The sequence below is a fragment of the Leopardus geoffroyi genome, chromosome B1 (assembly GCF_018350155.1).
Source record: "Leopardus geoffroyi isolate Oge1 chromosome B1, O.geoffroyi_Oge1_pat1.0, whole genome shotgun sequence".
NCBI lineage: Eukaryota > Metazoa > Chordata > Mammalia > Carnivora > Felidae > Leopardus > Leopardus geoffroyi.
Window position 1 is genome coordinate 119,085,741 of NC_059327.1, and position 15,674 is coordinate 119,101,414.

General features: G+C 34.8%; 1 protein-coding gene across 5 annotated transcripts in view; it reads left to right on the forward strand.

Moving 5' to 3' along the window:
- Positions 1-15,674, forward strand: part of CENPE (centromere protein E) — an 82,193-nt gene that overhangs the window by 30,126 nt on the left and 36,393 nt on the right. For all 5 annotated transcript variants that reach the window (XM_045471426.1, XM_045471446.1, XM_045471436.1 and 2 more), the window contains 11 exons: positions 1,031-1,153; positions 1,235-1,400; positions 1,805-1,959; positions 3,720-4,031; positions 4,144-4,416; positions 4,571-4,729; positions 8,537-8,740; positions 10,610-10,768; positions 12,503-12,793; positions 12,912-13,070; positions 14,283-14,573. In XM_045471426.1, coding sequence (XP_045327382.1) covers positions 1,031-1,153; positions 1,235-1,400; positions 1,805-1,959; positions 3,720-4,031; positions 4,144-4,416; positions 4,571-4,729; positions 8,537-8,740; positions 10,610-10,768; positions 12,503-12,793; positions 12,912-13,070; positions 14,283-14,573 — 2,292 coding nt within the window. The remainder of the gene's footprint in view (positions 1-1,030; positions 1,154-1,234; positions 1,401-1,804; positions 1,960-3,719; positions 4,032-4,143; positions 4,417-4,570; positions 4,730-8,536; positions 8,741-10,609; positions 10,769-12,502; positions 12,794-12,911; positions 13,071-14,282; positions 14,574-15,674) is intronic.

Consider the following 15,674-nt stretch of genomic DNA (forward strand, 5'->3'; position numbering starts at 1 on the left):
TTCCATTTGAACTTTTCAGAGTACTTTTTATTACCTTTTATTAGTACTCTTCTGTTACCTGTTACTAATGACAAATGATTTTTTATAAAAGTGATCTTACTGTTCTGGGGCCCTGGGAAGAAAGGCAGGTTTCATATAATCCTGGAGTGTCTGTTGATAGAGTATCAAGTAGAATTGGCCACTTTTTAATAATTATTATTTCTTTCTCTTTTTTCATCCAATTTATTCATTCATTCATTCATTCATGCATGCATTAATATTCTGCCAAGACATGTGGTTGAATTTATGTAGGCTAAAGTCATGTTAAAATGCCACTTCTCTCTAAAAATGAGACCGTAGATCTTTTCATGTATTTATCATTCATTTGCATTTTCTCTTCTGGGAGTTGCCTGTTCATCTTTTCTGTTTTTCCATTGAATTTTTTGTCTTTTTCTTTTTAATTTGTAATTCCATATCCTTAATTTTAACTACGAACTACTTTCATGTTTTAGAATAACTTAAAAATACATAGGAGATTTTAACAAGCTAGCTGAACAACAATTGTGTTAGCCTTTTTTAAACAATAACAAATTTTTTTTTTATGTTTATTTATTTTTGAGAGAGAGATAGAGAGACAGAGTGTGAGTGGGAAAGGGACAGAGAGAGAGGGAGACACAGAATCTGAAGGAGGCTCCAGGCTCTGAGCTGTCAGCCCAGAGCTGGATGGCGGGGCTCGAACCCATGAATCGTGAGTTCATGACCTGAGCCAAAGTAGACGCATAACTGACTGAGCCACCCAGGTGCCCAACAATAACAAATTCTTAAATCTGTACAATGCTTCTGTAATTTAGAAAAAGAGATCCAGAATTTTAAAAATATTTTTATTATGGAAAATATTATTTTTTTCATCTTTCCTAAATACACATTTGGTAATTATCATATTTCCACCATTTTTTATCAATTCAGAATAACATCTATGTACATGTTCTCTAAAGTGTTTTCCAACTCTCAGAAAGCTAGATTTCACTAAATTTTTTTGTCGTGTGTACAGGAAAGCACTGAAGACCTAAAACAAATGAAACAGACTCTGCTTGATGCTGAAGGTGTAGCTCTTGATGCCAAGAGAGAATCCGCCTTTCTCAGAAGTGAAAATCTAGAGCTGAAAGAGAAAATGGTAAGTGACTCCTATAATATTTATTTAAAAAGTTATTACGATCAATACGTTTGTGTGAATTTACAATGTTTCTCTCAATAGAAAGAACTTGCAAATGCATATAAGCAAATGGAAAATGATATTCAGTTATATCAAAGCCAGTTGGAGGCAAAAAAGAAAATGCAAGTTGATCTGGAGAAAGAATTACAATCTTCTTTTAATGAAATAACAAAACTCACCTCCCTTATAGATGGCAAAGTTCCAAAAGGTATTTTATAATTTCAGACTACCTCTTTTTAGATCTGACTTTCTCTAGAAACCTACCTAAAGAATTTTGTGGCTACATTCCAGTGATTAAAAATCTATTATTCTCTACTCTGATTTTTTTAATAACCTAATAAGTTTCGGTGTCATTTGGTATCAATATTTATAAATGCTTCCATGGACTTCATTCAGATTCATAAAGGTTTAGGAGTTATTTTTCAAATAAATTGGACCTAATTTTTAAGGAGTAATTGAAGAACTATTAACAATTAGATTACCAGTTAACCAACATTGGCTCTTTCTTTAATAAATTTTATATAGTCTGGTTCAGTAATCTCATTTTGCGTGTAATTTAGGTTGTCCCAATAACTGTAAGCTGCTTTATTTAATTTACCCAAAATGTCCTAGATTTGCTCTGTAATTTGGAACTGGAAAGAAAGATTACTGATCTGCAGAAAGAACTGAATAAAGAAGTTGAAGAAAATGAAGCTTTACGTAAAGAAGTTAATTTGCTCTCAGCATTGAAACCTTTACCCTCAGAATTAGAAATATTAAGGAAAGAGGTAAATACATTTTTAAGCAAATAACTCTTCTTCTGAAATAAAAACCTTTGTAATAGCACTTTAAATATTTTGCCATAGTTTATTTTAAAGTAGCAGGCAAGAGACCATAAACATTTAACTAACTTGTTAGGAACAGAAATGAATGTAGTTCCTCCTCTAATTTTTTTTATATTACTAGATATAAAAATACATTTTCAGAGCATATTTAACAGTATACTTAGTATCATGAGCCATGTACAGCCATTTCTACAGCCCTCAAGTGTTGCATTTAAACAGAGTTCTGTGGGGGTGCCTGGCTGGCTCAGTCGGTAGAGTGTGCAATTCTTTTTTTTTTTTTTTTTTTTTAATTTTTTTTTTCAACGTTTATTCATTTTTGGGACAGAGAGACACAGAGCATGAACGGGGGAGGGGCAGAGAGAGAGGGAGACACAGAATCGGAAACAGGCTCCAGGCTCTGAGCCATCAGCCCAGAGCCTGATGCGGGGCTCGAACTCACGGACCGCGAGATCGTGACCTGGCTGAAGTCGGACGCCTAACCGACTGCGCCACCCAGGCGCCCCTTTTTTTTTTTTTTTTTTTTTTTTTTAATTTTTTTTTTCAACGTTTATTTATTTTTGGGACAGAGAGAGACAGAGCATGAACGGGGGAGGGGCAGAGAGAGAGGGAGACACAGAATCGGAAACAGGCTCCAGGCTCTGAGCCAAGAGTGTGCAATTCTTGATCTCATGGGGGTTGTGAGTTCGATCCCTATGTAGGGTGTAGAGATTACTTAAAAATAAAATCTTTTAAACAGAGTTCTGTGGCCCACCCTTTTTCTAAATCTTTTTTTTCTTTTTTTTTTTTTTTTTTTTTTTTTTTTTTAACTAGTCACTATGTTGAATAAAAGAAAGTAATGAGATACAAGGGAGGGCTCTGATACAGTTGAGATCAGTGTAAATCTTGCAGGCTAGTGAACAATCCTGTAAACCATCTGCCAGACTTTCTTTTCTCTCTGCCTTTCTAAAAGAAATAAAAAGTGACAAGTGTTTGAACACTATATGGCAGACATCATGCTAAAAAGCTCTAGCAACATTATTTTATTTAGTCATCCTAAAAACTCTTTAAAGTAGGTGCTGGTTCTTAGCTCAAAAATAGTTATGGCACCAATAGTTGAGCTACATAGATGTGCCTCCTATCCTTAGTCTGTGATTGAAACAACTCTGCTGTGTTACCCCCATCCTTGGTCTCCAATTTAGCTCACCTCTCTTCTTCCCACCACTTCTACCTTACCTTTCACAGTGATTTTACTATTTATAAATTGGATATGGTTTATTTAAATAATAATTCAAATAAAGCTTGATTATTTATTCTTGGATTACGTTTTTAGAAATAAGAGTTGCATTCAAAGGCTTTAGATGAAAATATGTCAAATTCTTAGAAAAACCATAAAATGTCTGATACACCAAGAAGTTAGAAAATACTTTAGAATGATAGATGATGAAATAAAGGCATGTTCTAAAATAAAGTGTTTCTATTGAGTGTGCTCCAAACAATCCTTACTAGAGCCCAAAGAGATTAAAAAACAAAACTTTGAAGGTAAACAGGATAATACATTATTAAAGGAAAGGTGACAATAAAAATGTTGCATTTCCTCAGTCAAATCTTTGCTTAATTTCAATGCCTTTTTTTTTTTTTTTTTTTGCATAGGAATTTTTTTCCTTGAAACTGCTTCAGTAGATCTTACATTGCTAACATAACTAAATTTTATTTCCTCTCCGTAGATACATGATAAATCTGAAGAGCTCTATATAATAATATCGGAAAGAGACAAATTGTTTTCTGAAGTAGTTCAAAAGGAGAATAGAATTCAAGATTTACTTGAAGAAATAGAGAAAACTAAAAATGACCTAGCAACTACCCAGATGAATTATAAAAGCACTGATCAAGAATTCCAAGATTTAAAAAATCATCTTGAATTTGAGCAAAAGTATAAGATGGTCCTTGAGGAGAATGCAAGAATGAATCAGGAAATAGGAAATCTCTCTAAACAAGCTCAAAAACTTGGTTTAAGTTCTGATGCTTTGAGCACAGAGGTTGGTACAAGACACCCTCTAGGGAAGCGATCTTTAGTATTCTGGGGTCTGGCCTCCATATATGTCCCATAGACTGTTCTGCTTTTCACATTTTATTTTTCTTATTTTAAAGCTTTGTCCGAAAACCAAAGAACTTCAGCAGAAAGCAACCGAGAGTCAAGAAGTGTTAAATGAAATGGAAGAGCTAAAGGAACAATTAGAAAGTAGAGATTCTAGGCTGCAAACTGTAGAAAAGGAAAAAGCACTGATTGCTGAGCAACTTCAGCAAACCTTGGTGGAAATAAGAACCTTAACCCAAGAAAGGGATGACCTAAAACAACTCCAGGAGAGCCTGCAAATTGAGAGGGACCAACTCAAAAGTGACATTCAGGATACTGTAAACATGGTAAGACTTTGACTGATTAGATGCTGAAAACCGAGAGCCTCTGTGAAAACATAGGAGCTGTCACTTACTATTCATGATCAAGTAGTTCCTGCAAAATCACTTCCATTGTTTCTTATTATTCTAACAGAAATTGTTCTGTGTTTCTCTGACAAAGAATATAGACACCCAGGAACAATTACGAAATGCTCTTGAGTCTTTGAAACAACACCAAGAAACAATCAACACACTAAAAATGAGAATTTCTGAGGAAACTTCCAGGAATTTGCATACGGAGGAAAACTTAGGAGAAACTAAAGATGAATTCCAGGAAAAGGTAAATGATATTTCTGTCCAAAGTTTTCATACTTGTGTAGAAGAGCCTTCTCTTTAACCTCAAACACGTAAATACATAATGATAATCTCAATCTTGTCTATTATTCACAGAGCTAATAACTAACGATAATTTACAAGCATAACCCTAATGTGTTTGAAATAACTTCAGATATAACTGCTTACAGTCAATTTGGGAAAAAAAGGCAAAAATTAGTTCAGACTTTGAGGTGACATTTCCTGAGCCTCGATGTATTTTAAAATCTTTAAAAACCCCTCTGAATTCTAAGAATGTAAGAAAGATTGCTTATTATTATGTCTACAATACTTGTTTTATGTCAGATTTTGTATATTAAACTTGCTTAGAGTTCTATAAAATCAATGTTTATGTTGTAGTTTTGCCTGTTTCTAGGGCTTGTGCTATAATTATACTATTAGGTGCTTAAATCTCACCTTGATTTATTCTAGGTAGTATGGTTCATTTTGTCCTGATACCTTAGGAGTTAACTGGTTATTTAATTATATACAAGAAGGGCTAGGAGATGCTAATGATAATTTTTTTTTTAAGGGGAGGTATATTATTTTTAAGGGGAGGTAGACTGCCACCACAGAATAGCATAGACTGGGTAGCTAAAACTTTTAACAGAAATTTACTTTCTCCCATTTGTGGAGGCTAAAAGTCCAAGACTAAGGTGCTAGAAACTTTGGTTTGTGGTAAGTCTTCTCTTCTCTGTATGCAGATGGCACCTTCCTTCTGTGTCTTCTCATGGCCTTTCTCCTATTCTTGAGCTGAGAAAGAGAGCACTAGTGTTTCTTTCTCTTCTTAAAAGGACACCAGTTCTACGGGATTAGGGCCTCAGTTGTTTGTTTTTTATGTTTATTTATTTTGAGAGAGGGAGGGAGAGACAGAGCATGAGCAGGGGAGGGGCAGACAGAGAAGGAGACACAGAATCCAAAGCAGGCTCCAGGCTCTGAGCTGTTAGCACAGAGCCCTATGTGGGACTTGAACCCACGAGCTATGAGATCATGACCTGAGCTGAAGTTAGATGCTTAACTGACTGAGCCACCCAGGCGCCCCAGGGCCTAAGTTTCATAACCTCATTTAGCCTTAATAAACGTCCTTAAAGGCTTTATCTTCACATACAGTCACATTGGAGGTTAGGGCTTCAACATAGGAATTTGGGGACAACACATTTGAATCCGTAACAGGGGATTGCCTATAGTTTTATACAGTGGATTAATTTACTATACATTTCTACTCTCAGAAATGCCTTTGATATATATTATCAACAGAATTTTTTATACTGTCTTTCATTCTTATTGCACTACTATTTAAACCAGACTATTTACAACTAGGAATTGAAAACATTCATCAATAAGAGACTGGTGAAATAATCTTTCATACATTCATAGCTCAGAATAGTATACACATATATATGTTCATATATACATAAAACTGGGTTTTATACAGTTATATAATTTTTTAAACTATATTTTATATGCAAGAAAAATCACCAGATTGGACATATTACTAAATTAAAAAAAATACTACTTCAGAATAATTCAGTAAGCCCCAACTTATGTAAATAAATCTTTGTATAGATTTATATACTATTACTCTATATAATGAGCTTTTTTTCCCCATTTACCCCAGGGTACAGTATTCTTGCCTTGGAAAAGCTTTCCCTCTCTCTCTGTATGCTTCAGTTCTTCTCTCCTAGGAAAGCATTTTTGTTTTATATCTTATGTTCTCAGCTTCTCTATAGTTTGGATTAACCAAATGGGCCAAAGGCATTTGACCTTGATTTGAAATTTATAACTTTTATTTTCATTAGGGGAAGACTTTTTTGAAAAGATTTTTAAAAATAAGATACAACAATCAATACCTGCTTTTAGACAAATGCAAATCTGTAATCATGTGGCCCCATGAGAAGGGGCAATAGCAGAGGAGTGAGGGAAAGGGAGAGTTGTATTTACTGGAGAGTTATATTTAGCTGCTCTGTGTTCCTAAGTTTATGCTAGAATCATCTATGTTGATAAAAAGGTCTGACTGGGGCTCTTTTGTTTCTTGGGCTTTCTCAAATATGGGATGGAAGGCTAAGATCAGCTTCTTCTGTTATCGTGTTCATGTTAGAATCCCATGTGGACCCCTCTGTTCATCTGGACCCCAGAGGGCTGCATTAGTAGGTCTATAATGAATCCCCTTCGAGTGCCCACTTTCAATCTTGCTTCATATTTCTCTCTCTAGAAATGCAGCTTCTCTCATGTGTTCCAACAGAAATTTAAAACAATGATTAGTAAGCTTATCTCAAAGCACACAATTCTTTTCCTTTATTTAATAATAAGATCTGTGGTAGCTGAAATACTTGCTAGGTTGAATTCCATTCTGAAATGTACCTTGGGTATTATTACATAGTTTGTCTCAGCCTGCTCTGTTTTTGTGTACATTCCTATACTTAGGGTGTACAGATGCAAGATTCTGAATTAGGGTATCTGACAAGCTAGTCCCAATGACTATGTATTCCTTACCTTAATTTCTCATGTAGTTAGCTCTATGGTTACCATTGTCAGAAACTCATGCATGTTACCAACAATAAAAAAAATAGTTAAGTAAAATAGGTTCTGTCCATACCCACTCTAGAATATTGAGCAACTACTAAAAGTTATAGTTTGAAGATTATGTGACAGCATGGGAAAAATGCCTGTGATCTAAATGGGGAAAAGCAAAAGCAAAAATGAATAATTCTGTATGTGTGTGTGTGTGTATAGATGTGTGTGCTTGTGTATGTATGTGTATATATATATATATGTATATATATATACATATATATATATAAATCATAATTACTATGTTCAAATATATTTTTTCATGGACAAACTCTGAAAGGAAATACTCTAGAATTTTTTTTTTTTTTTTTTTTGGACATATTCTGGAAATCTAGTAGTGGGTTGTGTGAAGCTGGTGACATGGGTAATTTTTTTCTCTTCATTTTTCAATTTTTTGTTAATTGTAGATTATTATAAAACTTTTTAAAACATATGTGGCCAATATGGAGCAGTATTTATTTCCTGGTCTTATAAGGTTATATAGTGATACCCTCATTTCATACCAGTGATTGTAATGTCAGTCTTTGTCTCCCTTTATCAAGGGGTACACATATTAAATTACATTTGCTTAAGATCTATTTATGGATAAATGAATGTGTATAACATGCTTTTCTTAACCAATATATGAAAGTATATATTTTGAAAAGGTGGTTTATACTATTAGAATATGAAATCTGTTTCTTGTAAGATTAATTTGTCCTCTCATTTGATGAAACTCCAGCCTTTTGGGAGTATGACTGCTTCCAAAAATTATCATTTGTTGGGAGTGGAAGATATGGAGTCATTTCCAGATTTTGATGGAAAGAAAGTGGTAGAGTTCAAGGTGGCTTACTCTTTCATAAAATTAAGTTAACCTATCATCATACATGAAGATAATTATTAATTATCCATAACTGTCCAGGTAGTTCTTAGCCATGAACAAGAGTATGTACAAGGACACAGAGTCTGAAGCCAGACCTCTTAGATTCAAAACCTGAGTGACCTTGGGCAAGTGACCTGTCATCCTCTCTGGAATTCAAGTTTCTTGTCTGTCAAATGAAAATAATACCAGTACCTACCATATAAGGTTATAGTTAAGATTAAATGTGTCAAAATACGAAAATAGTGCCTGGTAAGTAATAAGTAATACAAGCTTTGGCAATTTTTATTATTATTCAAATTGTTATTAACTGAGAAATTCTTCTTTAATCTATTCATATTTTAGATGGCTGACACAGATAAAAAACAGAATTTGAAAGCCAAAAATACTCAAGCACTGATTGCAAATGTTGAAGATAATGAGCTAACTGAGCAACAGAGAAAGATATTTTCTTTAATACAGGAGAAAAATGAACTGCAACAAATGTTAGAGAGTATTACAGCAGAAAAGGAACAATTGAAGACTGACCTAAGGGAAAATATTGAAATGGTAAGATGTAGCACTGTACATTTAACAATATGTTTTTGTCTTTGCATGTTTTCGGTTTTTATAATTGTACTGAGGCATAATTTACATGCAGTAAATGTATCTGATACAAGCGCACAGTCTGATGACTTTTGACAAATGTCTCTACCTATATACCGTCCACCCCAGTCAAGATACAAGGTGTTTCCCTTACCCTGCAAGGTTCTCTCACATCTCATCCCAGTCAGTCCTACTCTTACTCTCTACCGCATATAGTCACCATCCTGATGACTTTTTCTCCTTTTCACCTCAGATAACTTTTTCTCTTCCAGAACTTCATACAAATAGAATCATATAGCATGTACTCTTTTGTGCCTTTTTTACACTCCTTTTTCAGTGCTGGATAATGTTCCATGTATGAATAGGCCACACAATTTGTTTAGCCTTTCTCCTATTGATGGAAATTTGAGTTATCTCTACTATTTAGCTATTGTGAGTGAAGCTGTTATAAACATTCTTACATAAATCTTTTTATGATCATTTTTTTTAATTTCTCTAGGGTAAGTATCTAAATGGAATAGCTGAGTCATTCAGCTATTCCAGCTATTCAGCTAAATGGAATAGCTGAGTCATATGAGAATAAATTCTCATATATTTAACTTAATGAGAATTCACTAGACTGATTTCCAAAGTAGTGGTACCATTTCACATTCCCATCAGCGAATTGAGAGAAGTCTGATGGCTCCACATCTTCATCAATGGTTCACATTACTGGTGTTTTTAATTTTAGCCATTCAATTGGGTATGTACTTCATTGTTTTAATTTGCCTTTCCCTAATGACTAAGAACATTGATCATCTTTTCATATGCTTGTTGGCCATTGCATATCTTTCTATAAATTATGTTCTCTCAGTGATATGTTATAGGTTTTAGTATACATGTCTTGTCCATATTTTGTTAAATCTTTTTCCTAAATGTTTCTCTTTTATTAATTTTGTCTTAATTTTTAAACTTCATTTTTAATTATTAATGTTTGCTGTATTGTCATATCTACTTTAGTTTTGTTTCTTCATTTAGGGGCAATATAATATATATAGATTGAAATTAACATTTTTAGAAGTTTGCTGTGGGTTGTAGGAGAACCTGAACTTTTGTGTAATTTTCCATATTTCTTGGGATTGTCTGGTCAAAAGAGCTGAGTATAAATAAGAATGCAGATAAAAATCATGGTCTCAAGCTTGTAATGTTTTTGTGGCCATGATACTTGAGAATGCCACTGTTTAAGCTTATAACTAGGATTAGCCCAAGTCATGCTAGCAAAGGATGGCTGCCATTTTGAACTTGGCTGTTAACTGGTGCACCAAACCAAAGCCATTCATTCTAGCATTTGAAAAGCCTGTAACTGTAGTCTCAGAATCAGTCCATGAAAGCTTAGAAACAGTCTCCTTTGGTTTAAGGCTAGAAAATGAGCCAACCTCTCAAGATAGAATACTAAATCTAGTTCTAATTCTCATGATAAGAATATAAGTAGAGCAATAAAGAAAACGTGTAAAGGGTGCCTGACTGGCTCAGTCAGTGGAACCCTGATCCCAGGGTTGTGATTCCAACCCCCACTTTGGCATGGAGCCTACTTGAAAGAAAGAAAGAAAGAAAGAAAGAAAGAAAGAAAGAAGGAAGGAAAAAAAAAGAAACAGCATAAAAAAGCATAAGCTTGACATCCTATATGATTAAATTAAAGACTGACTTTCTTTGTAAGATAGTTTTTTCCAATAGAGTTTGCATAATTTCTTCATTTTTAGGCTGAGGTAAATGCTGATTTTTACTTGATTTGATTTTATAAAAATAAGCTAATATTATTTATTTTAATCTCAACTTTAAAAAAAAAAAATCTAGATGATTGAAAACCAAGAAGAATTAAGAATTCTTGGAGGTGAACTTAAAAGGCAACAAGAGATAATTACACAAGAAAAGAACCATACCATGAAGAAAGAGGAAGAGCTTTCTAGGACCTGTGAGAAATTGGCAGAAGTTGAAGAAAAGCTAAAGGAAAAGGTGAATCTTTAAAGTTATCTTCCTGGCCATATTAGATTTCCGATTGAACTTTTTTTTTTTTTTTTTTTTTTTTTAAGTTTATTTTTTTATTTTGAGAGACAGCACACAAGCAGAGAAGGGGCAGAAAGAGAGGGGAGAGAGAGAATCCCAAGAAGGCTCAGCACTGAGCCTGATGCAGGGACTTGAACCCACAAACCGTGAGATCATGACCTGAGCTGAAATCAAGAGTAAGACCTTCAGCCAACTGAGCCACCCAGCCACCCCTAAACTTCTTTTTTTTTTTTTTTTTTTTTTTTTTTTTAATAAATTTTGATGGCAGTAGAGCTGAATTCTAGAAATAACATGTATCTCCCAAATGAGCAGATTTTAATGCTAATATCGTGGACAGTTTCAACTCACACCTAGATCTTAACGAACATCCTTTGTGAGGATATATTATCCTGGAGTCTTCAGATGAGAGAGAAAGCCTTAATTCATCTAAACTAATCATGGAATGTATTCATTCATAAGAAACTTATTGGGAAGTACCATAGGCCAGGTGTTGTTCTGGGTGCTTGAGATACATTAATCAATAACACAAAGATTCTGCCTTTATAAAAATATGGTAGTCATTCTCTAAAATGTAAGATATGTGACTGTTACCATCTCTTAGATGTTTACAATTTCCTGAGTCACTTCTTTTATAGAAGTAAGGTGCTGTTGTACTATTTGTATAAGAGATGAGAATCTAGTAATAATTGTACTGCCCAAGTAATTCTAAAATTCACCCACTGAGATCTTTCTATTTTTCTAAGGCCTATGCCACATACATTATAAATAATATATTGTGATTTCCATTGTATTTCTGTGGAGTGTTTTTTTTTTCCTATGTATTCTCTTAATTCTCCTCCTTTTCACAATAACCCAATTAATTTGCTAGAACCTGATGTCTGTTTCATACTCACCCTAAAGAAGTGAAATTTATAGGCTTATGTAAAAGTTAATGCCTCAGTGTCTTTATGGGCCACCTGTAAGGACCTTTTTCGAAATAAAAATAGATGATCCAAAAGGTTTTAAGAGATGAGGAATTATAGTTATTTGGCAGGTATACCTGCATATTTAGTCTCTTCAAGTTTTTCTCATTTTCACTTTACCTCTTTGATTAACCTCGTGACAATATATTAGTTTCCTAGAACTTCTGTATCAAATTATCATAAACTTGGTGGCTAAAAAACAACAGAAATTTCTTGTCACATTTCTGGATCCTAGAAGTCCAAAATCGAGTTGCTGGTAATACCATGCTCCTCCTGAAGGCTCTAGGGAAGAATCTTTTCCTTCCTCTAACTATCCTTAGCTCCCAGCTGCCTTGGTGTCCAAGGCTTATAGCTGTATCAGTCTTAACTCTGCCTCCATCTTCACAGGAGTTTCTCTGTGTCTCTGTGTGTCCTTTTTTGCCTCTTATAAGGACACTGTCATTGCATTTAGGGCCCACCCTAATCCAGTAGAATTTCTTTTCATACTTTAATTATATCTGCAAAAACCGTATTTCCAAATAAGGTCATATTCTGAAGTTCTGAATATACTTGAATTTTGGATAGGACACTATTCAACCCACTATAGACACTGTGCCTAGAAGGTTACTCTACTTTCAAAGCTTTTTACTATAATAATCATTTTGGTTTGGCAAAATATATTTTACATAAGAATTTTAAGGGAACATAAGCAAAATGATAATTAAAAATTGTATTTCTCAAGAGCCAACAACTACAAGAAAAACAGCTAAAGCTTCTTAGTGTACAAGAAGAGATGAGTGTGATGCAGAAAAAGATGAGTGAAATGGAGAATGTAAAGAATGGATTAAGAAGCCAAGAATTAACATTGGAACATATGGAAATGGAGAGGCTAGAGTTGGCTCAGAAGCTCCACGAAAATTATGAGGAACTGAAATCCATAACCAAGGAAAGAAATGATCTAAAAGAATTACAGGAATCATTTGACATAGAGAGAGAGAAACTTCAAGATTACATAAGAGAACTCGAAGTTACGGTAAGCTATACCCTTTTCTTTCATCTAGTAAATGTTTCTTAAAACCGAGCCAGTTGGAGAAAGGAGAGGCAATGTTGATGTTGTTATAATATTCTTTAAATTCCACTTGCTAATTAAGGGTCTAGAAACAAAAGAAGAACTAAAAATTGCTCACGTGCATCTCAAAGAACAACAAGAAACTATTGATGAACTAAGAAGAAACATTTCTGAGAAGACAGCTCAAATGATAAATATTCAGAATGGCTTAGAAAAATCCAATACTGAATTACAAGAAAAGGTTTGTCTCTTCTTCTTTCTCTCTTTTGTCCCTTCTTTTTTGTTTTTTTTGGGGGGGCGGGGTTTGTTTTGTTTTGGTTTTTGGTTTTTTGGTTTCGTTTTTTTTTTTTTTTTTTTGAAGGAAAAATGAGCAGTTAAGTAGTGACTGTTACAGCTCATTTATTGGGTAGTATTTGTTGAGTGTCTAATGTGTCAGGCAAGGTCTTGGGTTATAGAACTAAAATGGGAACAAGCTGAACAAAATTTCTGTGACCATAGAGCTTATTTTGTAGTGGAAAGAGTTAATTGGTAAATAAACAAACAAATGAAAAAGATAATTTGAGATAATGGCAAATGCTATAGAGAAAATGAAACATTGGGATAACTGAACCAACATATGTTAAAGTCCACTATGTACAAGCCATTGAAACTGTGGATATGAATAAGACACTCTTCTCTCCCCCTAATTTGGGCATATACAATAATCCTTCAATTCCAGCAGGACAAATGCAGAAATATGATATGCAAAGTTAATGGAACCACTAATGACCATAGGAAATGGTCTGTACATATAAAAGAATATGAGAGGGGCGCCTGGGTGGCGCAGTCGGTTAAGCGTCCGACTTCAGCCAGGTCACGATCTCGCGGTCCGTGAGTTCGAGCCCCGCGTCGGGCTCTGGGCTGATGGCTCAGAGCCTGGAGCCTGTTTCCGATTCTGTGTTTCCCTCTCTCTCTGCCCCTCCCCCGTTCATGCTCTGTCTCTCTCTGTCCCAAAAATAAATAAACGTTGAAAAAAAAAAAAAAATTAAAAAAAAAAAAGAATATGAGAAGTGGCATGGGAGGTCATCTGAGAATTAAGGACCATTCATTTATTGAGATAAAATCTCAATAAAAACAATGTTTTTTCTCCTATAGCCTTTGAGAACTAGTATAAAAATGAAGACGTGTGCAACTGGCTGAATTAACGGTGTTAGTTAGGTATAAGAATTTATTCACTTTGGATGTAAGCTGGAAACAAAGAAAGTTACGGCAGAATGTGACTAGCAGAAAGGCCATGGATAGCTTTAGTAGGAATCAAGAGAAAATGAATAAATTGTGAGTTTGTGATCCACGATAGGCCATGGGATCAAGATAACTTTTATTTCTAGGGACAGTATTCTCATCTTTAAAAAATTTGAAAAATTATGATAAGGCTCTCCAGATAGTAACCTTGGTATTCCATGCATATTACAAGATCCCAGTGCTTCATGAGGAACAGGAACTACTGCCTAATGTGAAAGAAGTCAGTAGTACTCAGGAAACAGGGGATGAACTGGAACTATCAAGGAAACAATCCAAAACCAAGGATTCAATGACCCCTGCATGCATAGAAATGGAAAAGCTTGGGTTGACTGAAAAACTTCCAGAAAGTCATGATGAAATAAAATCTCTAACTGATGAAAGAGACAACCTTAGAATGAGAAAAGAAGCAGTTCGGGCTGGACAAGACCAGTTGAAAGAAGACGTTAGAGAAACTTTGACTAAAGTAAGTTTCATCCTTTCCTTCCATTTAACAAGTGTTTTGTAAGAATCAAGTCTTTGGGAAAGGAAGCACTTGTGTTATAGTTAAAATGTTACTACAGTGTTTTCTTTAAATGTCTCAATTGTGAAGTGGTTGGAAACAGAACTAAAAATTGCTCATAAATACTAAAAAAAACTATTGAAATTGAGAGATGTTTTAGAGAAGACAGCTGTCTTCTTAAATATTTAAAATGATTTAGAAAAAGCAATGCTAAATTATAAGAAAGGATAAAGCCAGAAAAACTATTTTCTTTCCTTCTTTAAATCTATTCCTGTAGCATCTCATAAAGCACTTCCTCAATACCTGAGACAGAAATCTGAGAATCACCCTTCCCAATATCCTTTCCTCACACTCACTTTATAATCCAAGCACCAAACCTTGTTGATTTTAAGGTGTGTGTGTGTATGTGTGTGTGTGTGTGTGTGTGTGTGTGTGTGTGTGTGTGTGTGTATGAGAGAGAGAGAAAGAAAGGGAGAGAGAAATCTTCCCTCTTTCTCTCCTCATTGCCAACACTAATCCAAGCCACCATTATTTCTGTCCCTGGCTTTCTGTAGTAGCCTCTTACTGGTCTCCCAGTATTCATTTCTATACTTCTCTAATTCATTCCTCATTCTGAGCCCAAGCAATCCTTTGTTCTTAAAACCTTTTAATAGGGGCACCTGGATGGCACAGTCTTTTAAGCATCCGACTCTTGATCTCAGCTCAGGTCATGATCTCACGGTTTGTGAGTTCAAGCCCTGCATCGGGCTCTGCACTGAGGGAGCAGAGCCTGCTTGGGATTCTGTCTCTCCTTCTCTCTGACCCAGCTCTCTCTCTCACTCTCTCTCTTACAAAGTAAATAAATAAAATAAAATAAACTTTTAATAACCTATCTCTACTCTTGAACCAAAGACCAGAATCCTTCACGTGGCCCATGAGGCCTTGGATCCCAGACCTTGCTGGTCTCCAGCCTTATTTCTGCTCATCTTACCCCTGTTCATCATGCTCCAGCATTGTGCTTCCTCATCTCATGGCTTTTGGGTGTTCTGGTCTCCCTGCCTGCAGCATTTCCCTACTGCCTTGCCC